A 26,926-nucleotide genomic window follows, 5' to 3' on the forward strand; every position below is an offset into this window, starting at 1 on the left:
AATGAAATGAAGCTGAACTCTGCAGGGCAGAGGGCATTGACCCTTGAGGACCGTGTTTGCCCATTGCATTCGGAGCATTCCAAGTGAACCCTGCTGATGTAAAAAAAAAAAAAGTGTAAAGGGTTAAATTAGCAATTTAAAAGGGTAGTCATTGCAGTGTCACCTGTAAATCTATCTTTGTTATCATGGGCGTCAGTTTGGTTTGAAATGTGCTGGGGACAGAGACGCATTCGGAAGTGCATTTTCAGTGCATTTTCAGAAGTGCTGGGTACAATGACGTATTAATTTTTTTTCTCTCTTTCGGGCAGGTTATGTTTTCAAAGACGATGTCCTGTAGCTCAGGCACGGCCCCACTTTTCAACAGGCCCACCCAAAACTTTCACACACACAAAAAAATCCTTTTACTATATTCTAATTTTGTCAATAATTATAAAAAAAATTTGCCAAAAGCTCATAATTTGTGCTCAAGCGCACGACCGCACGCATAAAGCTTGCCACAAAGAACCGGTAAAAGTAATGATAATAAATGCGTCTAATACGCTGTGAATGTGAATGTGCATTATACGCCGAGTTTCGGTTAATTTATGAGACGAACTCCAATTCACTCGCCGGCGCCTCCATGTCGTGATTCTGCTATATTTACTTCTTATTTATTAAATAAATCCAGACAATTGGTTCATGAAACATTGATTAAAATTAAGATATAATTAATATAAAACGAAAATAAATGTAAAGAAAGGCAGCTGTTCTGTTTGAGGTCTCTGTGAAAGTTTTAAAGAAGTCTTTTAGTGCCGCTTTCAGAACGCTCACGTCCGTAAACGAGAACTGACACGTTGTTTTTTCCCTCATAAATGCGAACAGAAAAATCAATAAAAAATGTATTATAGTGTTGTTTTTTTTGCTGGGTCAGACAATGATTGCCAAATTTCTCTCTCATATTGCTCCTCATAACCACTGAAAACGGTCCAAAAAATCGAACCAAAAGTCAAATTAATATGGACGGGAGTTAAAAGTGGTGGGTGCAAAATGACTCATGACGAAATCTGGTGGTACGAAATCACCGCATCCCCGAAATCGACGCCTATGTCTGTTAGCTTTATTTTATTAAAGCCTTCTATGATAAAGTTGATAAATGTCCATGTAATGACACTGTGAATGTGGAAAATAAATTGCATAATAGATATAATTTATTGATCCCAGGTTTAAATTTGGTCATGTCACCATTGCTCACATTTAAGAAAAGAAATAAAAGCGTATGTGAAATCTTAAAAATTAAGATTACTTGTACATATACTCTACTTATGAAACTAAACAGTAGAAAATATAGATTTGAGTATTGCACAGTTTAATTTATTGCATTTGTATTATTGTACTATTAAAGCATTGTATGTTTAAAGATATAAAGGATATGGAGCTAAGATAAAAGGATATTAAGCTGCTGACAAGTCTGAGGTAAGTACAAATTGCCCTGAATATTAGTTAATAATATATGACACTGAGGGAGGACTTGAAATTATGACCTGGAATGGTTTCCTGAGGCTGTATTGCAGAAACAACTTCAGTCAGAGTAATATCTTGTCTTAAGTAACCACTGTGATTTCATTTTGGAACCAATTTAAAACACTGAACTTGTCAGATTATAACTTGGGGCTTAAAGGTATAGTTCACCCATTTACACCCTTATGTTGTTCCAAAGTTTCTTTCTTGTGTGGAACTTCCATACTATGGAAAAAAATATTATGGAAGTCAATGGGGACCAGCAATGTTTGGTTAACAATAATCTTCAAATATTAGTAACCAAACATTCAAAGAGGCTCATGCATGTTTGAAACAACATGAGGGTGAGTTAATGAAGACAGAATTTTAAATTGAGTGAACAATACCTTTAAGATAGGACGTTTCTGTAATTTGGTCCCTGCAAGCAAGGTTATGTTGTTTTAACAGATATTCATTACAATTGCATTGATCAAGAACCACAGCTGTAAACTTTTCCACAATCAAATGTTAACTTTTAATATTAGAAATCTTGAGTTGGGTTGATTTGTTTTACAGATAAATTCCTACTTTTCCTGTAGCTCAAACCGTAGAATGTTAGCGCTTGCAAAATTCATGCAAGGGTTCGATTCCCAGGGAAAGCAAGAACTGATAAGAACGTAAATGTGTACATTGAAATGCAATGTAAGGCACTTAGGATAAAAGCATCTGCCAAATGCCAGGGACTGCAGATGAAATTTAGCTCTGTAGCTAATTCTGGGACAGTTCTTTACTGTCCATTGTCCCTGTTATAATAATAATAATAATATGTAAATGTACTAATATGCAAAAGGGGGCAATCTTGGTAAAAATATTTGTTCATAAAAATGCAATCTATCTATTTTCTTTGGGCTACACAAGAAAACGACGAAAAAGAAAAAAAGAAATAGGAGGATATTTAATTTTGGTAGCAGTAAAATACTTCTGCTGTCAGGAAAGCCAAATCAAGTTCTTATACCTGTCCTGACCTGAGCACAAGCTCCCATTCTAATCCTGAAAGCCTTAAATAACATATTTAAATACTTTAAGTCATTAAATTCCTTTAAATTGATAATATCACCTGTATACCTAATTACAGTTTGTCTGAGTGCCCAATTTCAGAACAAAAAGGTTTGAAAAAGCGCCCCCTGCTTGCTATAGCTGTAAATGTAAGCACAACAAAAGCTCACGTTGTTTTCCAAAGACAGATATTGATTACAGTGGTCTGTATCTTAAACCTGCAGTGATCATAAACCTGCATTGGTTACCTCCACTGTAACTGATTTCCCCACACACGTTAATGCTTTGATGTTAAAGCTAGAATGTCCACTAATGTGTTTATTTACAAAAAGGCATGAGTGGAGAAAAACAAGTTAATTTTATTTTTATCTAAATTGTCATAAAATTAATTGTCATAAAAAAAATTAATTGTCATAAAACTGCTATTTAAATATATTATTCATATAGGTTATACAAAAAACCTGAATAAGCTGATCTATAGAATGTAAACTGGTGGTAGCCTAGTCTATGAAAGGTACACCCCTCTAAGCTCACACAAATGGTTAGACCCAAGTCTTCAGCAGCCAATGACACGGACCCGTTCATACTGATTTTTAACGCGTATTTCACGCGTATTTTACGTGTAAAATACACGTGAAATACGCGTATTTTACACGTGAAATACGCGTTGATTATGTCACGCGTATTTCACGCGTATTTTACGTGTATTTTACACGTGAAATACGCGTGAAATACGCGTGACATAATCAACGCGTATTTCACGCGTAAAATACACGTATTTTACGCGTGAAATACGCGTGAAATACGCGTTAAAATTCGCGTGTTTTTGGCCCTAACGGCTTTCCATATTTGTCTGCAGGTGCTGTCAGTCATGTGACGCGTGTGTTTGTCTGCAGGTGCTGTCAGTCATGTGACGCGTGTGTTTGTCTGCAGGTGCTGTCAGTCATGTGACGCGTGTGTTTGTCTGCAGGTGCTTTCAGTCATGTGACGCGTGTGTTTGTCTGCAGGTGCTGTCAGTCATGTGACGCGTGTGTTTGTCTGCAGGTGCTGTCAGTCATGTGACGTGTGTGTTTGTCTGCAGGTGCTGTCAGTCATGTGACGCGTGTGTTTATCTGCAGGTGCTGTCAGTCATGTGACGCGTGTGTTTGTCTGCAGGTGCTGTCAGTCATGTGACGCGTGTGTTTGTCTGCAGGTCCTGTCAGTCATGTGACGCGTGTGTTTGTCTGCAGCCTCTGTCAGTCATGTGACGCGTGTGTTTGTCTGCAGCCTCTGTCAGTCATGTGACGCGTGTGTTTGTCTGCAGGTGCTGTCAGTCATGTGACACGTGTGTTTGTCTGCAGCCTCTGTCAGTCATGTGACGCGTGTGTTTGTCTGCAGGTGCTGTCAGTCATGTGACGCGTGTGTTTGTCTGCAGCCTCTGTCAGTCATGTGACGAGTGTGTTTGTCTGCAGGTGCTGTCAGTCATGTGACACGTGTGTTTGTCTGCAGCCTCTGTCAGTCATGTGACGTGTGTGTTTGTCTCCAGCCTCTGTCAGTCATGTGACGCGTGTGTTTGTCTGCAGCCTCTGTCAGTCATGTGACGTGTGTGTTTGTCTGCAGCCTCTGTCAGTCATGTGACGTGTGTGTTTGTCTGCAGCCTCTGTCAGTCATGTGACGCTTGTGTTTGTCTGCAGGTGCTGTCAGTCATGTGACGCGTGTGTTTGTCTGCAGGTGCTGTCAGTCATGTGACGCGTGTGTTTGTCTGCAGCCTCTGTCAGTCATGTGACGCGTGTGTTTGTCTGCAGGTGTTGTCAGTCATGTGACGCTTGTGTTTGTCTGCAGGTGCTGTCAGTCATGTGACGCGTGTGTTTGTCTGCAGCCTGTCAGTCATGTGACGCGTGTGTTTGTCTCCAGCCTCTGTCAGTCATGTGACACGTGTGTTTGTCTGCGGGTGCTGTCAGTCATGTGACGCGTGTGTTTGTCTGCAGGTGTTGTCAGTCATGTAACGCGTGTGTTTGTCTGCGGGTGCTGTCAGTCATGTGACGCGTGTGTTTGTCTGCAGGTGCTGTCAGTCATGTGACGCGTGTGTTTGTCTGCAGCCTCTGTCAGTCATGTGACGCGTGTGTTTGTCTGCAGGTGTTGTCAGTCATGTGACGCTTGTGTTTGTCTGCAGGTGCTGTCAGTCATGTGACGCGTGTGTTTGTCTGCAGCCTGTCAGTCATGTGACGCATGTGTTTGTCTCCAGCCTCTGTCAGTCATGTGACGCGTGTGTTTGTCTGCTGGTGCTGTCAGTCATGTGACGCGTGTTTTTTCTCTGCAGGTGCTGTCAGTCATGTGACGCGTGTGTTTGTCTGCAGCCTGTCAGTCATGTGACGCGTGTGTTTGTCTGCAGCCTGTCAGTCATGTGACGCGTGTGTTTGTCTCCAGCCTCTGTCAGTCATGTGACGCGTGTGTTTGTCTGCAGCCTCTGTCAGTCATGTGACGTGTGTGTTTGTCTGCAGCCTCTGTCAGTCATGTGACGCGTGTGTTTGTCTGCGGGTGCTGTCAGTCATGTGACGCATGTGTTTGTCTGCAGGTGCTGTCAGTCATGTGACACGTGTGTTTGTCTGCAGGTGCTGTCAGTCATGTGACGCGTGTGGTTGTCTGCAGGTGCTGTCAGTCATGTGACGCGTGTGTTTGTGTGCAGGTGCTGTCAGTCATGTGACGCTTGTGTTTGTCTGCAGGTGCTGTCAGTCATGTGACGCGTGTGTTTGTCTGCAGCCTCTGTCAGTCATGTGACGTGTGTGTTTGTCTGCAGGTGCTGTCAGTCATGTGACGTTTGTGTTTGTCTGCAGGTGCTGTCAGTCATGTGACGCGTGTGTTTGTCTGCAGGTGCTGTCAGTCATGTGACGCGTGTGTTTGTCTGCAGGTGCTGTCAGTCATGTGACGCGTGTGTTTGTCTGCAGGTGTTGTCAGTCATGTGATGCGTGTGTGTTTGTCTGCAGGTGCTGTCAGTCATGTGACGCGTATGTTTGTCTGCAGGTGCTGTCAGTCATGCGATGCGTGTGTGTTTGTCTGCAGGTGTTGTCAGTCATGTGATGCGTGTGTTTGTCTGCAGGACTGTCAGTCATGTGATGCGTGTGTTTGTCTGCAGCTTCTCTCAGTCATGTGACGTGTGTGTTTGTCTGCAGGTGCTGTCAGTCATGTGACGCGTGTGTTTGTCTGCAGGTGCTGTCAGTCATGCGATGCGTGTGTTTGTCTGCAGCCTCTGTCAGTCATGTGACGCGTGTGTTTGTCTGCAGGTGCTGTCAGTCATGCGATGCGTGTGTGTTTGTCTGCAGGTGTTGTCAGTCATGTGATGCGTGTGTTTGTCTGCAGGTGCTGTCAGTCATGTGACGCGTGTGTTTGTCTGCAGGTGTTGTCAGTCATGTGACGCGTATGTTTGTCTGCAGGTGCTGTCAGTCATGCGATGCGTGTGTGTTTGTCTGCAGGTGTTGTCAGTCATGTGACGCGTGTGTTTGTCTGAAGGTGCTGTCAGTCATGTGACGCGTGTGTTTGTCTGCAGGTGTTGTCAGTCATGTGACGCGTGTGTTTGTCTGCAGGTGCTGTCAGTCATGTGACGCGTGTGTTTGTCTGCAGGTGTTGTCAGTCATGTGACGCGTATGTTTGTCTGCAGGTGCTGTCAGTCATGCGATGCGTGTGTGTTTGTCTGCAGGTGTTGTCAGTCATGTGATGCGTGTGTTTGTCTGCAGGTGCTGTCAATCATGTGACGCGTGTGTTTGTCTGCAGGTGCTGTCAGTCATGTGACGCGTGTGTTTGTCTGCAGGTGCTGTCAGTCATGTGACGCGTGTGTTTGTCTGCAGGTGTTGTCAGTCATGTGACGCGTGTGTTTGTCTGCAGGTGCTGTCAGTCATGTGACGCGTGTGTTTGTCTGCAGCCTCTGTCAGTCATGCAATGCGTGTGTGTTTGTCTGCAGGTGTTGTCAGTCATGTGACGCGTGTGTTTGTCTGCAGGTGCTGTCAGTCATGTGATGCGTGTGTTTGTCTGCAGCCTCTGTCAGTCATGCAATGCGTTTGTGTTTGTCTGCAGGTGTTGTCAGTCATGTGATGCGTGTGTTTGTCTGCAGGTGCTGTCAGTCATGTGACGCGTGTGTTTGTCTGCAGGTGCTGTCAGTCATGTGACGCGTGTGTTTGTCTGCAGCCTCTGTCAGTCATGTGACGCGTGTGTTTGTCTGCAGGTGCTGTCAGTTGTGACGCGTGTGTTTGTCTGCAGGTGCTGTCTGTCAGTCATGTGACGCGTGTGTTTGTCTGCAGGTGCTGTCAGTCATGTGACTCGTATGTTTGTCTGCAGGTGTTGTCAGTCATGTGACGCGTGTTTGTCTGCAGGTGCTGTCAGTCATGTGGCGTGTGTTTGTCTGCAGCCTCTTTCAGTCATATGACGTGTGTGTTTGTCTGCAGCCTCTGTCAGTCATGTGACGTGTGTGTTTGTCTGCAGCTTCTGTCAGTCATGTGACGCGTGTGTTTGTCTGCAGGTGCTGTCAGTCATGTGACGCGTGTGTTTGTCTGCAGGTGTTGTCAGTCATGTGACGCGTATGTTTGTCTGCAGGTGCTGTCAGTCATGCGATGCGTGTGTGTTTGTCTGCAGGTGTTGTCAGTCATGTGATGCGTGTGTTTGTCTGCAGGTGCTGTCAATCATGTGACGCGTGTGTTTGTCTGCAGGTGCTGTCAGTCATGTGACGCGTGTGTTTGTCTGCAGGTGCTGTCAGTCATGTGACGCGTGTGTTTGTCTGCAGGTGTTGTCAGTCATGTGACGCGTGTGTTTGTCTGCAGGTGCTGTCAGTCATGTGACGCGTGTGTTTGTCTGCAGGTGCTGTCAGTCATGTGACGCGTGTGTTTGTCTGCAGCCTCTTTCAGTCATATGACGTGTGTGTTTGTCTGCAGCCTCTGTCAGTCATGTGACGTGTGTGTTTGTCTGCAGCTTCTGTCAGTCATGTGACGTGTGCGTTTGTCTGCAGGTACTGTCAGTCATGTGACGCTTGTGTTTGTCTGCAGGTCTGTCAGTCATGTGACGCGTGTGTTTGTCTGCAGCCTCTGTCAGTCATTTGACGAGTGTGTTTGTCTGCAGGTGTTGTCAGTCATGTGACGCGTGTGTTTGTCTGCAGGTGCTGTCAGTCATGTGACGCGTGTGTTTGTCTGCAGGTGCTGTCAGTCATGTGACGCGTGTGTTTGTCTGCAGCCTCTGTCAGTCATTTGACGCGTGTGTTTGTCTGCAGGTGCTGTCAGCCATGCGATGCGTGTGTGTTTGTCTGCAGGTGCTGTCAGTCATGTGACGCGTGTGTTTGTCTGCAGGTGTTGTCAGTCATGTGATGCGTGTGTTTGTCTGCAGGTGCTGTCAGTCATGTGACGCGTGTGTTTGTCTGCAGGTGCTGTCAGTCATGTGACGCGTGTGTTTGTCTAAAGCCTCTGTCAGTCATGTGACGCGTGTGTTTGTCTGCAGCCTCTGTCAGTCATGTGACGCGTGTGTTTGTCTGCAGCCTCTGTCAGTCGTGACGCGTGTGTTTGTCTGCAGGTGCTGTCAGTCATGTGACGCGTGTGTTTGTCTGCAGGTGCTGTCAGTCATGTGACGCGTATGTTTGTCTGCAGGTGCTGTCAGTCATGTGACGCGTGTTTGTCTGCAGGTGCTGTCAGTCATGTGACGTGTGTGTTTGTCTGCAGCCTCTTTCAGTCATGTGACGTGTGTGTTTGTCTGCAGCCTCTGTCAGTCATGTGACGTGTGTGTTTGTCTGCAGCTTCTGTCAGTCATGTGACGTGTGCGTTTGTCTGCAGGTGCTGTCAGTCATGTGACGCTTGTGTTTGTCTGCAGGTGCTGTCAGTCATGTGACGCGTGCGTTTGTCTGCAGCCTCTGTCAGTCATTTGACGCGTGTGTTTGTCTGCAGGTGTTGTCAGTCATGTGACGCGTGTGTTTGTCTGCAGTTGCTGTCAGTCATGTGACGCGTGTGTTTGTCTGCAGGTGCTGTCAGTCATGTGACGCGTGTGTTTGTCTGCAGGTGCTGTCAGTCATGTGACGCGTGTGTTTGTCTGCAGGTGCCGTCAGTCATGCGATGCGTGTGTGTTTGTCTGCAGGTGCTGTCAGTCATGTGACGCGTGTGTTTGTCTGCAGGTGCTGTCAGTCATGCGATGCGTGTGTTTGTCTGCAGCCTCTGTCAGTCATGTGACGTGTGTGTTTGTCTGCAGCCTCTGTCAGTCATGTGACGCGTGTGTTTGTCTGCAGCCTCTGTCAGTCATGTGACGCGTGTGTTTGTCTGCAGGTGTTGTCAGTCATGTGACGTGTATGTTTGTCTGCAGGTGCTGTCAGTCATGCGATGCGTGTGTGTTTGTCTGCAGGTGTTGTCAGTCATGTGATGCGTGTGTTTGTCTGCAGGTGCTGTCAGTCATGCGATGCGTGTGTTTGTCTGCAGGTGCTGTCAGTCATGTGATGCGTGTGTTTGTCTGCAGGTGCTGTCAGTCATGCCTCCAAAAGTGATTAACCTGTCCTGTGATTTTTTTCTCTCTCACACTACACTGTCCAGACACGAACTTATGCACTGTAGTATGTTGGTTTTCTTTACATTATAATAATATTTAATATAATCTAGATATGGAATAAATAGCATTCAATACAAAATGAATATGTCTCATATATTGAAATCAAGTTTTATGTGATAAAATATTTGCTTTGTTGTGCATTAGAACCACACCAGGCATTTAATCATATTACAAAATAATTTATTGAAGCATCCAGATACTTCACCACGTGACAGCAGCTAGCAGCTAGGCTCCTGATTGGTTAACGTGGCGCGAATTGACGCCAAAGTTCAGATTTTTCAACTCGGGCGGCAGACGCGAATTCGCGTCAAACGCGTGAATGCACAAAAAGCACTTAATAATATCATTCGCGCGTAACGCGCCAGACGCTCAATTCGCGCAAACTTGATGTGCTAATGAGGTGTATTCGCGTCTACCCTGCCGCAGGAATTTTTTACGCGTGTAACGCGTCTTTGCATTGACTTCACATTGAAATCACTCGCACCAGACACTCTATTTGCGTCTGGTGTTAGTCATGTGACGCGTGTTTGTCTGCAGCCTCTGTCATGTGACGCGTGTGTGTTTGTCTGCAGGTGCTGTGATAAGAGGTTATGGACTCAGATCGACCTGAGCCGGCAGCGCTCCATCACTCCTCCGATGTTGAGTAGTATAATCCGCAGACAACCCGTATCTCTCAACCTGGGCTTCACCAACATCTCCAAGAAGCAGCTCATGTGGCTGATCAACCGTCTGCAAGGTACGTCCTCCTGCTAGCGTTACACGTGAAGCGTTACAGACATGATGAGAAACAGTGCAGTGTTTCAGCCGTGGCGAGACACAGGCCTACAGGATCATATAAAAGTGTAGAAGTGTGTGAAAGAGCAGAGAGGAAGAAGGGTCTGAGATCAGTGTGAGTTTACACCGGTCACCGATGGAAAGATCGACAGCGAGGAGGAATCAGTCCAAGAGATTGAACCGAGCCCATGTTTGAGATTTAAAGCTCAGCGGTGAGAGTGTAATTGAGGGTGTTTTGCTTCTTCAAATGAAAACTACATCAAGTATAATTTATCTGAGTTCTACTAGAAAGGGACCTTTCGAAATCAGAACCAAAATATGCAGGCAAAGCCACACAGGAGCAGATGAGACGGAAAAAAGGAAATGTCCTGATGGATAAACTTTTTTTTTTTTTTTTACGCACATATCAGGATTTATGTAAAATAAACTGTATGCACTTTTACTGGTCTGACTAAAGTTAGGAAGGAAACTAAATTACTGTTTAAACTGTACTTTTGAATTGATGCACATATTTGGATAAATGAGGATTTGTGTATCTGAAACAGAAGAGGTGTATGCTTTTCTTGTCAGACTGAGTTCCTGGGGGTCAGTGTCCTGCAGAGTTCAGTTCTGACTCAGACACACCTCAACCAGTTCATCAACCAGTTCATCCAGCTGTTCAGGGTTACTGGAATAGGGATGCAACGATACCGCTTTTTCAAAACCGATCCGATCCGATCCCAAAATTCTGAGTATCGGCCGATACCGATACCAATCCGATACCAGTGCAGTTTTTTTTTTAAATCAAGTAGAATTTCTATAACTCTGTGTGTTGAACTGATAATCACTCTTTTGTGTGTTAAACACAATCTACTTAACACAGACAACTTAATTTTAAAGAAAAACAACAAATCCAAAAAATATATGATCATAATCTGTGACAAAAATGCTATAATAAACTAGATTAGTGGATAATTCAGCAGTGCAATTTAGTCTAGAAAAATCATGAGTGCACAATAATTGTATAAAATCTGAACATTTAGTGAAGAAAATTTAGGGGAACAAATAAGAGACAATAAGTGTAACACTAAATCTGGTCAAACATTACACATTGCTCTTTGTATTGTTGTAAAATACATTCATGAAAAACAAGATAACAAAAATCAAAAAGATAAATTATTATATATAGCCTGTATAGGCTACTATAAAATTGAGACATGTTTTAAATGTATAGCACAGCTGTTTAATGAGGCAGCAACATATGATAGATAGGACAGAACAAGAAAGGCTATTAATAATCTTTCATTGCGCAAAAGTAGTATTATATGATTATGAAAGGATCCAATACAGTGCGGCACACAGCGCTTATGCGCATCCCGAGCGCAGAATGATGCGCTTGAAGCAACACGGAGTCACAGCGCGCAGCGCGTCGAATCCGCATTGAACAGTTCAAAGCACAAAGGAAAGACATATCGATGCGTAGTGTATTATACACAGTATCTATGCAATCGTTTATTGAGCCTTTTCTTTTAACAGTTTTAAATTTCAGTTACTGTGCGCGTGAAGAACAATTATAGTGCTCTCTGACTCTAGGCTACTCTGTTGCGATCTAACAGACGCCCGGTAGAAAGTAACATGATTTAGTTACAGCAATAAAGTCCAGCAATATAAAGTTGTTTTATGCTAAACCATAGACCTTTATCTACAGATCAAGAATAATAATAGTAACATTGAATCATCTTGATCTTGGAGAGTTTCATCGTGTTGCCTGTCGTAACAGAACGCGACGCGCTGTTAAATGCTGAATGGAGAATGACTGACAGCCGCAGCGGAGGGAAAAAGTTTACGAGGTCTTGAATTTAATGACTTAAATATTAATTTTTATCTCACATTATACTATATAATGGCTTCAGAACACTTATCAGATAGTGCACGAAAACTTTATGGTACTTGATAATGTTTTTGTGCCTTTTGTGGGGCTTAACAATAACACAGAATAATACGCACAATATCGGATTTGGATCGGCCTCCTCTGACCGATACCCGATCCGGCAAAAATGGCAGTATCGGAGCCGATACCGATACTGAGTATCGGATCGATGCATCCCTATACTGGAAACTTCAGGCTGCTGTTTGAACTGAACTCTGCAGGACGGAAGACAATCCTGGATTAAAACATGGATGTACATTAAAGGTGCTCTATATAACTTTTCTACTAAAATGAATCCTTTTTTTATTGCCTGTGTGTGAAGGGGTTGTAATCACACATTAAAATGATCCACTTGTCGAGTTTTGCTATTACCTCTGAAGGCCAGTATTCCTATTTCTATGTGAAGTCTCCGGGTCGGAATTACCGCGAAATCCAACGGATGTGGCGTGCATGCGCTCCCGAGCCTCTCTCCTTATATACAGTCTATTGTAGACGGTCAGGGAGTTACGTCCGGTTAAAGGCGCACGTTTTTCGGCTTATATCTCAGTCAATCTTTGATAAATATTCCCAAGACTCTAATCGTCCGTAGTGCTGGACGGGGCCTTTCGAACGAGCCCACCCCCGAGGTCCAACTCGCCCGGCTCCCCGAGTTATAGCCGTTCGAAATCGGGGGTCCCAGCGAACGGCGATCCGGTAGGGGGCATCCCCGAGGCCCGCCACTCTAGCGTTCGGGCAAGGGTTCCCCTGGGACCTCGTCCCCCGAATTTGAGCTCTCTGGGTCTTTGCGTTCCAGAGATGAGCGATTTTCTTCTGAGATCGTGACGTCACCGGCGTCCGCAATTTTGCAGCGCGCCCGATGGTTTTCTGCTAATATCTCCGCGAAAACACCACCAAAAACTATGGAACTTATATGGTTCTTTTCAGCTCGACTAGATGGTCCCAACGAGCTCGTTGCTCGCCAAATCCGTCAAGTATTCGCCGAGATATTTGCGTAATAGACGGTATTGTCTATGAGTTCGAGCACGAGCGCTCTTGAAAAATTTGGTTGCAATCTGAAACATCACCACTAGAGGCCGCTAAAAGTTACGTAGAGCACCTTTAAATATGCCACTCTCATGAATGCAGTTAAGCAGTCAAATTAAATGAAATCATCGCTGGTGTCTCGCTGATGTCTCTCTGCCTCTCACTGATGTCTCTGCCTCTCGCTGATGTCTCGGTGTCTCTGCCTCTCGCTGATGTCTCGGCCTCTCGCTGATGTCTCGGTCTCTCGCTGATGTCTCATGTCTCGGTCTCTCGCTGATGTCTCGGTGTCTCGGCCTCTCGCTGATGTCTCGGTGTCTCGGCCTCTCGCTGATGTCTCGTGTCTCGGCCTCTCGCTGATGTCTCGTGTCTCGGCCTCTCACTGATGTCTCTGCCTCTCGCTGATGTCTCGGTGTCTCTGCCTCTCACTGATGTCTCTGCCTCTCGCTGATGTCTCGGTCTCTCGCTGATGTCTCATGTCTCGGTCTCTCGCTGATGTCTCGGTGTCTCGGCCTCTCGCTGATGTCTCGGTGTCTCGGCCTCTCGCTGATGTCTCGTGTCTCGGCCTCTCGCTGATGTCTCGTGTCTCGGCCTCTCGCTGATGTCTCGTGTTTCGGCCTCTCGCTGATGTCTCGGTGTCTCGGTCTCTCGCTGATGTCTCGGTGTCTCGGCCTCTCGCTGATGTCTCGTGTCTCGGCCTCTCGCTGATGTCTCGTGTCTCGGCCTCTCGCTGATGTCTCGTGTTTCGGCCTCTCGCTGTTGTCTCGTGTCTCGGTCTCTCGCTGATGTCTCGGTGTCTCGGCCTCTCGCTGATGTCTCGTGTCTCGGCCTCTCGCTGATGTCTCGTGTTTCGGCCTCTCGCTGATGTCTCGTGTCTCGGTCTCTCGCTGATGTCTCGGTGTCTCGGCCTCTCGCTGATGTCTCGTGTCTCGGTCTCTCGCTGATGTCTCGGTCTCTTGCTGATGTCTCGGTGTCTCCGTCTCTCGCTGATGTCTCGGTGTCTCGGCCTCTCGCTGATGTCTCGTGTCTCGGTCTCTCGCTGATGTCTCGGTGTCTCCGTCACTCGCTGGTGTCTCGGCCTCTCGCTGATGTCTCGGTGTCTCGGCCTCTCGCTGAAACGACTCTCGGTCTCTCGCTGATGTCTCGGTGTCTCGGCCTCTCGCTGATGTCTCGCTGAAACGACTCTCGGTCTCTCGCTGATGTCTCGGTGTCTCGGCCTCTCGCTGATGTCTCGCTGAAACGACTCTCGGCCTCTCGCTGATGTCTCGCTGAAACGACTCTCGGCCTCTCGCTGATGTCTCGGCCTCTCGCTGATGTCTCGGCCTATCGCTGATGTCTCGCTGAAACAACTCTCGGCCTCTCGCTGATGTCTCGTGTCTCGGCCTCTCGCTGAAACGACTCTCGGTCTCTCGCTGATGTCTCGCTGAAACTACTCTCGGCCTCTCGCTGATGTCTCGGCCTCTCGCTGAAACGACTCTCGGCCTCTCGCTGATGTCTCGCTGAAACGACTCTCGACATCTCGCTGATGTCTCGGCCTCTCGCTGAATTGACTCTCGGTCTCTCGCTGATGTCTCGTGTCTCGGCCTCTCGCTGAAACGACTCTCGGTCTCTCGCTGATGTCTCGCTGAAACTACTCTCGGCCTCTCGCTGATGTCTCGGTGTCTCGGCCTCTCGCTGAAACGACTCTCGGCCTCTCGCTGAAACGACTCTCGACATCTCGCTGATGTCTCGGCCTCTCGCTGAAACGACTCTCGGCCTCTCGCTGATGTCTCGCTGAAACGACTCTCGACATCTCGCTGATGTCTCGGCCTCTCGCTGAAACGACTCTCGGCCTCTCGCTGATGTCTCGCTGAAACGACTCTCGGCCTCTCGCTGATGTCTCGGCCTCTCGCTGATGTCTCGGCCTCTCGCTGATGTCTCGTGTCTCGGTCTCTCGCTGATGTCTCGTGTCTCGGCCTCTCGCTGATGTCTCGTGTCTTGGCCTCTCGCTGAAACGACTCTCAGTCTTTCGCTGATGTCTCGGTGTCTCGCTGATGTCTCGCTGAAACGACTTTCGGCCTCTCGCTGAAACGACTCTCGGCCTCTCGCTGAAACGACTCTCGGTCTCTCGCTGATGTCTCGCTGAAACTACTCTCGGCCTCTCGCTGATGTCTCGGTGTCTCGGCCTCTCGCTGAAACGACTCTCGGCCTCTCGCTGATGTCTCGCTGAAACGACTCTCGGCCTCTCGCTGATGTCTCGGTGTCTCGGCCTCTCGCTGAAACGACTCTCGGCCTCTCGCTGATGTCTTGCTGAAACGACTCTCGGTCTCTCGCTGATGTCTCGGCCTCTCGCTGATGTCTCGGCCTCTCGCTGATGTCTCGGCCTCTCGCTGATGTCTCGGCCTCTCGCTGATGTCTCTGCCTCTCGCTGATGTCTCTGCCTCTCGCTGATGTCTCGGCCTCTCGCTGATGTCTCGGCCTCTCGCTGATGTCTCGGCCTCTCGCTGATGTCTCGGCCTCTCGCTGATGTCTCGGCCTCTCGCTGATGTCTCGGCCTCTCGCTGATGTCTCGGCCTCTCGCTGATGTCTCGGCCTCTCGCTGATGTCTCTGTGTCTCCCTCAGGTCTGCTGGAGCTGAACGTGGCCGGCTGCTCGTGGTCCTCGGTCTCGGCTCTCTGTCAGTCTGTGTGTCCATGTCTGCGGCTCCTGGATCTCAGTCGCGTCGAGGATCTGAAGGACTCGCATCTGAAAGAGCTGCTGGCCCCGCCCTCCAACGACACACGCTCAGGTCAGTTTCTACACTCCTTCACTGGGTCATGCTTTAATTGAGTGCTGGCAAAACGGACAGATTTAAAAGGTTACGGTGACATTAATGATATTATCAATTCATACTTGTAAAATTGTCATAAATGAAATGTAACCCTAAACTAAATTTTCTGAGATTTTAACACAGGTATGTGTGTTGAACATCATTGAAGAGAATGTTAGCATCTGTTGGATTTAATTTTGAGTTTTTTTCCACCTTATGCATGGATTAACAAAGTTGCCTGAAATAATTGATGTTTAGTTTTCCTGAGGGCCACAGATGAAGTTCGGTCTGATGTTTGTGTGTCTGTTAAAGGATCCCAGCTTGAGTGTTTCGGTCACTGGCTTTACCTGAGATGGACCAGGACCACGTTCACACTGCAGATAAATTCAGTTGTCAGTTCAGCTTTAGTGCTGAATCCTGTTCTGTTCACACAGACTTCAGTCATTTACTGGAATGGCAGTGTGTACGAAACCGAACTGAACAGCCAGTGGTTGATTTTGAAAATTCTGCTTGGAGAGACTCTACATGTGGAAACTGAGTGAAGTTCAGTAATAAGTCGAGAGCTGTAGTGTCCCAGCGCTAACCGTGTGTTCCTGCACAGCTCACGGAGAGAACCGAGGCGGACGCTTCCAGAATGTGACCGAGCTGCGATTGGCTGGGCTAGAAGTGACCGACGCCGTGTCTCGTCTGCTGGTCCGGTACCTTCCCCACCTGACCAAACTGGACCTGAGCCAGTGCTGCCATATCACAGACCAGACCGTCCACACGCTGACCTCGGCCATCTCCCCGCTCCGAGAGAGCCTTACACACGTCAACCTGGCAGGTAAAGCCTCACACACGCCCAACACACGCCTCACACGCCTCACACGCGCCCCACACACGCCCCACACACGCCCCACACACGCCTCACACACGCCTCACACACGCCTCACACACGCCCCACACACGCCTCACACACGCCCCACACGCTGAAACTACTCTCGGCCTCTCGCTGATGTCTCTGTGTCTCGGCCTCTCGCTGAAACGACTCTCGGCCTCTCGCTGATGTCTTGGTGTCTCGGCCTCTCGCTGATGTCTCGCTGAAACGACTCTCGGTCTCTCGCTGATGTCTCGGTGTCTCGGCCTCTCGCTGATGTCTCGCTGAAACGACTCTCGGTCTCTCGCTGATGTCTCGGTGTCTCGCTGATGTCTCGGCCTCTCGCTGAAACTACTCTCGGCCTCTCGCTGATGTCTCGGTGTCTCGGCCTCTCGCTGAAACGAGAGGACAGATTTAAAAGGTTACGGTGACATTAATGATATTATCAATTCATACTTGTAAAATTGTCATAAATGAAATGTAACCCTAAACAAAATTTTCTGAGATTTTAACAGAGGTATGTGTGTTGAACATCATTGAAGAGAATGTTAGCATCTGTTGGATTTAATTTTGAGTTTTTTTCCACCTTATGCATGGATTAACAAAGTTGCCTGAAATAATTGATGTTTAGTTTTCCTGAGGGCCACAGATGAAGTTCGGTCTGATGTTTGTGTGTCTGTTAAAGGATCCCAGCTTGAGTGTTTCGGTCACTGGCTTTACCTGAGATGGACCAGGACCACGTTCACACTGCAGATAAATTCAGTTGTCAGTTCAGCTTTAGTGCTGAATCCTGTTCTGTTCACACAGACTTCAGTCATTTACTTCAGTCATTTACAGTGCTGCCATATCACAGACCAGACCGTCCACACGCTGACCTCGGCCATCTCCCCGCTCCGAGAGAGCCTTACACACGTCAACCTGGCAGGTAAAGCCTCACACACGCCCAACACACGCCTCACACGCCTCACACGCGCCCCACACACGCCCCACACACGCCCCACACACGCCTCACACACGCCTCACACACGCCTCACACACGCCCCACACACGCCTCACACACGCCTCACACACGCCCCACACACGCCCCACACACGCCCCACACGCCCCACACACGCCTCACACACGCCCCACACACGCCCCACACACGCCCCACACACGCCCCACACACGCCTCACACACCCCACACGCCCCACACACGCCTCACACACGCCCCACACACGCCTCACACACCCCACACGCCCCACACACGCCTCACACACGCCCCACACACGCCTCACACACCCCACACGCCCCACACACGCCTCACACACGCCTCACACACGCACCACACACCCCACACGCCTCACATGCCTCACACACACCTCACACGCCCCACACATGCCTCACACACGCCCCACACACGCCCAACACACGCCTCACACGCGCCCCACACACGCCCAACACAGGCCTCACACACGCCCCACACACGCCTCACACACGCCCCACACACGCCCCACACACGCCTCACACACGCCCAACACACGCCCAACACACGCCTCACACGCGCCCCACACACGCCCAACACAGGCCTCACACACGCCCCACACACGCCTCACACACGCCCCACACACGCCCCACACACGCCTCACACGCGCCCCACACACGCCCCACACACGCCTCACACGCGCCCCACACACGCCCAACTCACACACGCCTCACACACGCCCCACACACGCCTCACACGCGCCCCACACACGCCCAACACACGCCTCACACACGCCCCACACACGCCCAACACACGCCTCACACGCCCCACACACGCCTCACACACGCCCCACACACGCCCCACACACGCCTCACACACGCCTCACACACGCCCCACACACGCCACACACGCCCCACACACGCCTCACACACGCCTCACACACGCCCCACACACGCCACACACGCCTCACACACGCCTCACACACGCCTCACACGCCACACACGCCCCACACACGCCTCACACGCGCAACACACGCCCCACACGCCCCACACACGCCCCACACGCGCCCCACACGCGCTCAACACACGCCTCACACGCCCAACACACGCCTCACACACGCCCCACACACGCCTCACACGCCTCACACGCGCCCCACACACCCCACACGCGGCTCACACACGCCCAACACACGCCTCACACGCGCCCAACACACGCCTCACACGCGCCCCACACACGCCCAACACACGCCCCACACACGCCTCACACACGCCTCACACACGCCCCACACACGCCACACACGCCTCACACACGCCTCACACATGCCTCACACATGCCTCACACGCCACACACGCCCCACACACGCCTCACACATGCCTCACACATGCCTCACACGCGCAACACACGCCCCACACGCCTCACACACGCCCCACACACGCCCCACACGCGCCCCACACGCGCCCCACACGCGCTCAACACACGCCTCACACGCCCAACACACGCCTCACACACGCCCCACACACGCCTCACACACGCCCCACACACGCCCAACAGACGCCCCACACGCGCCCCACACGCCCCACACGCGCCTCACACACGCCCAACACACGCCTCACACACGCCCCACACACGCCTCACACGCGCCCAACACACGCCTCACACGCGCCCCACACACGCCCAACACGCGCCTCACACTTCTCACACATGCCCCTCACACGCGCCCCACACACGCCCAACACACACCCCACACGCCTCACACACGCCCCACACAAGCCTCACACACGCCCCACACACGCCTCACACACGCCCCACACACGCCCAACACGCCCCACACGCGCCTCACACACGCCTCACACGCGCCCCCACACGCCCAACACGCGCCCCACACACGCCCAACACACGCCTCCCACTTCTCACACATGCCCCTCACGCGCCCAACACACACCCCACACGCCCCACACAAGCCTCATACACGCCTCACACACGCCCCACACACGCCCCACACACGCCCCACACACGCCTCACACGCCCAACACACGCCTCACACACGCCTCACACACGCCCCACACACGCCACACACGCCCAACACACGCCACACACGCCCCACACACGCCTCACACACGCCTCACACACGCCCCACAAACGCCTCACACACGCCCCACACACGCCTCACACACGCCTCACACACGCCCCACACACGCCTCACACGCGCCCCACACGCGCCTCACACACGCCCCACACGCGCCTCACACACGCCTCACACACGCCCCACACACGCCTCACACGCCTCACACACGCCTCACACGCGCCCCACACGCCCAACACACGCCCCCACACACGCCTCACACGCCTCACACACGCCCCACACAAGCCTCACATGCCCCACACACGCCCCACACAAGCCTCACATGCCTCACACACGCCCCACACGACCAACACACGCCTCACACACGCCCCACACAAGCCTCACATGCCCCACACACGCCTCACACACCTCAGACACGCCCCACACACGCCTCACACACGCCCCACACACGCCTCACACGCCTCACACACGCCTCACACGCGCCCAACACACGCCTCGCACGCCCCACACAAGCCTCACACGCCCAACACACGCCCCACACACGCCTCACACGCGCCTCACACACGCCCCACACACGACCAACACACGCCTCATACGCGCCCCACACACGCCTCACACACGCCCAACACGCGCCCCACACACGCCCAACACACGCCCCTCACACGCCTCACACATGCCCCACTCACATTTACATTTACATTTAGTCATTTAGCAGACGCTTTTATCCAAAGCGACTTACAACTGAGGACTAAACCAAGCGAGTCATCGTGAAGAGGCAAAAACAACGCAAGAAGTGCTCAAAATACAAAGTTCAGACATAGCTCGGAGTAGCATAAGCCAGGCAAGCGAGGATTTAGAGGAAAGGATTTTTTTTTTTTTTTTTTTTTTTTTTTTTTTTTTTTTATGTTAAGTGCTCCCGGAAGAGATGAGTTTTCAGTTGTCTTTTGAATGTTGTCAGGGATTCTGCATTCCGGATGAGGGTGGGCAGATCATTCCACCAGCATGGAACCGTGAATGAGAATGTTCTGGAGAGTGATTTTGTGCCCCGCTGTGATGGTACTACTAGCCGTCGCTCATAGACCGATCGTAGGCTTCTGGTAGGGATGTAGACTTGTAGTAGTGAGTGGAAGTAGGAGGGAGCTGAACCAGTGGTCAATCTGTAAGCAAGCGTCAAAGCCTTGAACTTGATGCGAGCAGCGAGTGGTAGCCAGTGCAGAGAGATGAACAGAGGAGTGACGTGGGCCCTTTTGGGCTCGTTGAAGACCAGACGAGCTGCAGCATTCTGGATCATTTGTAGAGGTTTAGTTGCACATGATGGAAGTCCAGCCAGAAGAGCATTGCAGTAATCAAGCCTAGAAATGACCAGGCCCTGGACGAGAAGTTGTGTTGCATGCTCAGTTAGGAAAGGCCTGATCTTCCTGATGTTGTGCATAGCAAACCTGCATGATCGAACTGTCTTTGTAATGTGGTCTGTGAAGGTCAGCTGATCATCAAAGATTACTCCAAGATTTCTGACCGACCTTGATGGGGTGATTGAGGAAGAATCTAGCTGGATAGTGAGGTCGTGCTGTAGAGACGGATTGGCAGGGAGGACGAGAAGCTCAGTCTTTGCCAGGTTGAGCTGCAGGTGATGTTCCTTCATCCATGCCGAGATGTCCGCCAGACAGCTTGAGATCCGTACAGCTACTGTGGGGTCATCTGGTTGAAATGAGAGGTAGAGCTGGGTGTCATCAGCATAGCAATGGTAAGAGAAACCATGTGCCTGTATGATAGGTCCCAGTGATGTGGTGTAAATGGAGAAGAGGAGCGGTCCGAGAACTGAACCCTGAGGAAAGCCTGTGGTCAGTTGATGTGCTTTGGATACCTCACCTGTCCATGTGATCTTGAAGGACCTACCTGTGAGATAGGACTCAAACCAGTTGAGGGAGGTTCCAGTGATGCCCAGTGATGAGAGGGCCGACAAGAGGATCTGATGATTCACAGTGTCGAAGGCAGCAGACAGATCCAGGAGGATGAGAACTGATGATTTGGAAGCAGCTTTTGCGATCCGCAGGGCTTCCGTGACTGACAGCAATGCAGTCTCAGTTGAATGTCCTTTCTTGAAGCCAGATTGGTTGACATCCAGCTGGTTGTTCAGAGACAGGAAGGATGATACTTGGTTAAAAGCAACTCGTTCAAGTGTTTTCGCAATGAATGGTAGGAGAGAGACAGGTCTGTAGTTCTCTAGAAGTGATGTGTTTAATGTTGATTTTTTAAGCAGAGGAGTTACCCGAGCCTGCTTAAATGCTGTAGGGAAAATGCCAGTGGAGGGATGAGTTGATAATGTGTGTGAGAGTAGGTAGAAGTGTGGGAGAGATGGCTTGTAGAAGGTGTGAGGGGATGGGGTCTAGAGGGCAGGTAGTAGGATGACTGGAGAGGAGAAGTTTAGATACTTCTTCCTCGGTTAGTGGAGTGAAGGAGGAGAGAAGGTTATTGGCTGTGGGAGAGGTTAGTCTGGGTTCCTGTGCTGAGAACTGACTGCTGATAGTGGTAGTTTTGTTAGTGAAGAAGTTAGCAAAATCATCAGCAGTTAAAGAGGAGGTGGGTGGTGGTGGAGGTGGACAGAGGAGAGAATTGAATGTCTTGAACAGTGAACGTGTGTTAGAGGCGCTGTTGATCTTGTTGTGGAAATATGAAGATTTTGCGGCGTGAACATCAACAGAGAAGGCAGAGAGCAGAGATTGATACCTACTGAGGTCAGATGTGTCTTTTGATTTGCGCCATTTCCTCTCCGCTGCCCTGAGCTTGGTCCGGTGTTCACGAAGAACCTCAGATAACCAGGGGTTAGAGGGAGTGGTGCGTGCTGGCCTAGAGGAGAGAGGGCAGATATTGTCTAAAGAAGAGGTTAGGATGGAGCATAAAGTATCCGTTGCAGTATTCACATCCAGAGATGAGAAATGTGAGGGTGAGGGAAGAGAAGATGACACAGCAGAGGAAAGATGGGATGGAGAAAGTGAGCGCAGGTTTCGTCTGAAAGTAAATGGTGGGGAGGTTGGTGGAGCATGGGTAGTGAGTTGTAGATTGAAAGTAATGAGGAAATGATCTGAAACTTGGAGAGGTTTCACCAAAATGTTGTCTGTGATACAGTTGCGTGTGTAAACCAGGTCCAGTTGGTTGCCTGACTTGTGAGTACCGGTGGTGATGAGCCGTTTGAGATCGAAAGAGGCTAGGAGAGAGATGAAGTCTGTTGCATACGGCTTCGCTAGGTGAATGTTGAAATCGCCAAAGACTACAAGTGGGATGCCATCCTGAGGGAAAGAGGACAGCAACACATCCAGCTCTTCTACAAAGCTTCCCAGTTGACCTGGGGGGCGATAAATAACTACAATATGGATCTTCATGGGAGTTGTAAGTGTAATAGCATGATATTCAAATGAGTTGTTATTGCATAGAGAAGAGAGAGGTGAATATTTCCAATTGTTAGAAATGAGAAGACCAGTGCCCCCACCCCTGCCCGACTGGCGAGGGGTGTGAGAGAAAGAGAAGTTGTTAGAGAGAGCAGCAGGGGTTGCTGAGTCTTCTGGACGGATCCAGGTCTCAGTCAAGCCCAAGATATTAAGAGTAGAATGAGATGCAAAGGCTGGAATGAAGTCAGCTTTATTGACTGCTGATTGACAATTCCATAGACCCATAGAAAGAGTGAGAGGTGAGTGTGAGGATGAGGGAATAGGGCGCAGATTAGCAGTATTGCGCTGCCTTTTATGCATGATGAGAGAGCGTTGTCGAGAGACAACAGGAATGTGTTGAAAGCACATAATGATAATGGGAAATAAGATAAAGGTAGGAAAGGAAAGGGTGAAGAAGATACTTTAAGTGCCTTGCAGGTGTCCTTGCTCGGTGGAGTCGCGCAGGTAGAGTCGCAGGTCTTTACCCGAGTCGGTCTTCACACGAGGAGACTGAACACGAGAGCTGAATGCTTCCGCTGACGCTTCCGCGACAGCGCGCTCACTACATAGAAATAATGCTATCAATCGTCTGAGTGAGGACAGCTGTGGTAGTCCTTGCAATTAGCACAGCGAAAGCAAATATCCCGACAATGGCCCAAATCGAAACTAGCTGTTATGAACAGCAATACATAAGTGCTACAATAACAAACAGACTACAACCCTTAAGACGGCAGATATTCAAAATAGGAACGCGTCTAATTTAAATAAAGATATTTAGTGAAGATAAAAATTACAAAGAAGCAAAGAATCGAAAATAGCCCTACTTACTTGACAAATGGTAAACAGAGCAACAGGAGAACTGGATATTAAGAAAAAACAACTTACGCGCTCTTGACGTTCTCGCCGAGTGACTGCTTGTCCCTGTGTGTGGGGCGTGTGTGAGGCGTGTGTGAGGCGTGTGTGAGGCGTGTGTGGGGCGTGTGTGAGGCGCGTGTGTGAGGCGTGTGTGAGGCGTGTGTGGGGCGTGTGTGAGGCGTGTGTGGGGCGTGTGTGAGGCGTGTGTGGGGCGTGTGTGGGGCGTGTGTGGGGCGTGTGTGGGGCGTGTGTGAGGCGTGTGTGGGGCGTGTGTGTGGGGCGTGTGTGGGGCGTGTGTGGGGCGTGTGTGAGGCGTGTGTGGGGCGTGTGTGGGGCGTGTGTGGGGCGTGTGTGAGGCGTGTGTGAGGCGTGTGTGAGGCGTGTGTGAGGCGCGTGTGGGGCGCGTGTGAGGCGCGTGTGGGGCGCGTGTGGGGCGCGTGTGGGGCGCGTGTGAGGCGCGTGTGAGGCGCGTGTGAGGCGCGTGTGAGGCGCGTGTGAGGCGCGTGTGAGGCGCGTGTGAGGCGCGTGTGAGGCGCGTGTGAGGCGCGTGTGAGGCGCGTGTGAGGCGCGTGTGAGGCGCGTGTGTGGGGCGTGTGGGGCGTGTGTGAGGCGCGTGTGGGGCGCGTGTGGGGCGCGTGTGGGGCGCGTGTGAGGCGCGTGTGAGGCGCGTGTGGGGCGCGTGTGGGGCGCGTGTGGGGCGCGTGTGGGGCGCGTGTGAGGCGCGTGTGGGGCGCGTGTGGGGCGCGTGTGGGGCGCGTGTGAGGCGCGTGTGAGGCGCGTGTGAGGCGCGTGTGAGGCGCGTGTGAGGCGCGTGTGAGGCGCGTGTGAGGCGCGTGTGTGGGGCGTTGTTACGCCCTTACTAGGGAGCAACAATGAAGGAGGAAGAAACGTTTACGGCGGTTACAATACTCTCTTTATTTTACACTTTCTTCATGACAAAGACTGTCTCTCAAGCTCTCGCAATACGCCGCAACGCCGATCAACATCTCGGTCCTGGCCAGGGATCGATGTGACAGAATGGAACGCTCCATGAGGACGCCAAACAGGAAGCTTTTATTGACAGGCACACCTGTGCACCGGTGCACCCAATCCACCTGATTACTCCCTCAGCTCCGCAGCGCACCTGTAGGAGGAGCAACACACACCCAGACACGGCAAAACCACAATACAAAGTATACAGCCGTAACACTCCCCCCCTTAAAAAAAAGGAAACTAATATGTTTCCGCCAACAATAAGCATTCATAACCGCACTAACAAATATAATTTAAGTATAGGCCTATACATACACAATAACAACATCATTCCTTACCCCCCGTGAATAAAGTAATAAATAGAAAAACAAACCTGTTAAATCTTCATCCAAGGCACCACCTAAGAAATGTTCTACAAGTGTGTCCTAGACAATGCATCGGCCACTATATTTTCTGAGCCCTTCACATGCCTAACATCTAAATGAAAGGGCTGAAGGAAAAGGCACCAACGCATCAGTCGTTGTTTTGGATTTTTAAGCGAATGTAAAATGTAAGCGGATTATGATCACTATAAACTACTACCGCTGAACTGTTCCCACCTACATACACATCAATTACCCACAAAGCAACATCAATGACACACACAATGACGCACACAATGACACACACAATGACACACACAATGACACACACAATGACACACACAATGACACACACAATCTTCCCACTTCTGAGCGAGGAAGTGGACCGGGGCAATCAATAATAATATAATCAAACGGTTGACATACAGCCGGAATTGGACGCAAAGGGGCTGGCTCTAACAACTGGTTCCGTTTACTGGCAAGCTTGCAAATTTACACTTGGAAGTCTTTGACTTAAGCACTGGACAATTCGACTTCCAATGTCCCTTTCCCAAACAATAATTACAGTTATCATAGTCACTTGACGTTTTTTCCCCAAAACGCCCGATTGGACTCATAGGGACAATAGAAGAATTTACTCGTGTATGAACCTGATGTTGACTGAATTCATTAACACGGGGCTTATGAATAAGCTCCCAGTCATCAACCAGCAGTGCAGCCTCTGACACGGTTTTAACCTGACGCTCCGCAACATAAGTGGCTATCATCTCGGGAAGTGTATTTCTGTATTGTTCAAATAAAATCAACTCTCTCAGCCTATCCACTGTTGTACTATCTGCCGCTGTACACCACCGATCAAACTGCACAGTCAACCCTCTTACGAACTCAACATTTGTTTCATTCACCTTTCGCTGTAACGTACGGAACTTTTGCCGATAACTCTCTGGCACACGCTCATTAATTTTTAACACCGCCGCCTTAATGGCTTCATACTTCTGGCTGTCAACATCAGATAGCGTAGCATAGGCTTGTTGGGCTTTACCTGTTAACACGCATTGAAGGAGCAGAGCACGTTCAACATCACTCCACTTATACGCTACTGCGACTCGCTCAAACAGGAGAAAAAATATCTCCACCTCAGCCTCATTAAACGGCGGTACTAATCGTAAATTATGAGCCACACTCAGTTTCGTCAAATCCGTATCAAAACCTCCCATTGGCTTACCTTCTTCGTGTAATTCTAGTCGACGCCTTTCAATCTGTAAACGCTGTTGCTCCACCTGTTGCCGGCTCTCCTCCAACTCTAACTCCAAACGTACCTTGTCACATTCCAAGCGACGCTTCTCACACTCAGTATCACGTTGTATCATCAACAACTCTTTCTGTTGCTCAAATGAAAGTGTGCTTAAAGCAGACAATGGAAGAGTAGTCGGAACAGGAGTACTTACGGCAGGCACCGCAGCTGACCCCGGTAATTTAGATTTTTTTCTCAAGATTTCAAGATCACACAACGCAGTCTCAATGATTAACTTAATTCCGTCCTTTGATCTTTTTTGATTATACGTTAGCTCGATTTTATAATGCGCAGCTAGCTCCAACAATTGCTCTTTGGTCATTTCCTCTAACAATTCCTCAGACGGAGTCTGAGAAAATGTTTCAATCAAATCGGTAGCCATAATTACCAATAATCACGCTCAATAAATATCAAATTTATTACTTTGACAAATCAGGGTTTATTTAAAGAAACTAAACCATCCAATTAAACTAGCTCAACCCTAGTCTTCAGTTGGCCCAAGACCGGGTATTTACGCACTAAATCCCGCAAGTTTGGGAAGACGACCAA

The 26,926-nt window shown here is 49.6% G+C and overlaps 1 protein-coding gene and 1 long non-coding RNA gene across 3 annotated transcripts in view; both read left to right on the forward strand.

The window, feature by feature from the left end:
* LOC130077972 (uncharacterized) overlaps positions 1 to 26,926 on the forward strand; it is a 163,536-nt gene that overhangs the window by 120,093 nt on the left and 16,517 nt on the right. The gene's annotated exons all lie outside the window — the stretch shown is intronic.
* zgc:158376 (uncharacterized protein LOC100101643 homolog) overlaps positions 1 to 26,926 on the forward strand; it is a 52,819-nt gene that overhangs the window by 21,727 nt on the left and 4,166 nt on the right. Inside the window, exons 8-10 of the mRNA XM_056243411.1 lie at positions 9,648 to 9,811; positions 15,381 to 15,545; positions 16,168 to 16,389. Coding sequence (XP_056099386.1) covers positions 9,648 to 9,811; positions 15,381 to 15,545; positions 16,168 to 16,389 — 551 coding nt within the window. The remainder of the gene's footprint in view (positions 1 to 9,647; positions 9,812 to 15,380; positions 15,546 to 16,167; positions 16,390 to 26,926) is intronic.

This window comes from Rhinichthys klamathensis, unplaced genomic scaffold (assembly GCF_029890125.1).
Source record: "Rhinichthys klamathensis goyatoka isolate OS25496 unplaced genomic scaffold, OSU_Roscu_1.1 h1tg000792l_1, whole genome shotgun sequence".
Taxonomy (NCBI): domain Eukaryota; kingdom Metazoa; phylum Chordata; class Actinopteri; order Cypriniformes; family Leuciscidae; genus Rhinichthys; species Rhinichthys klamathensis.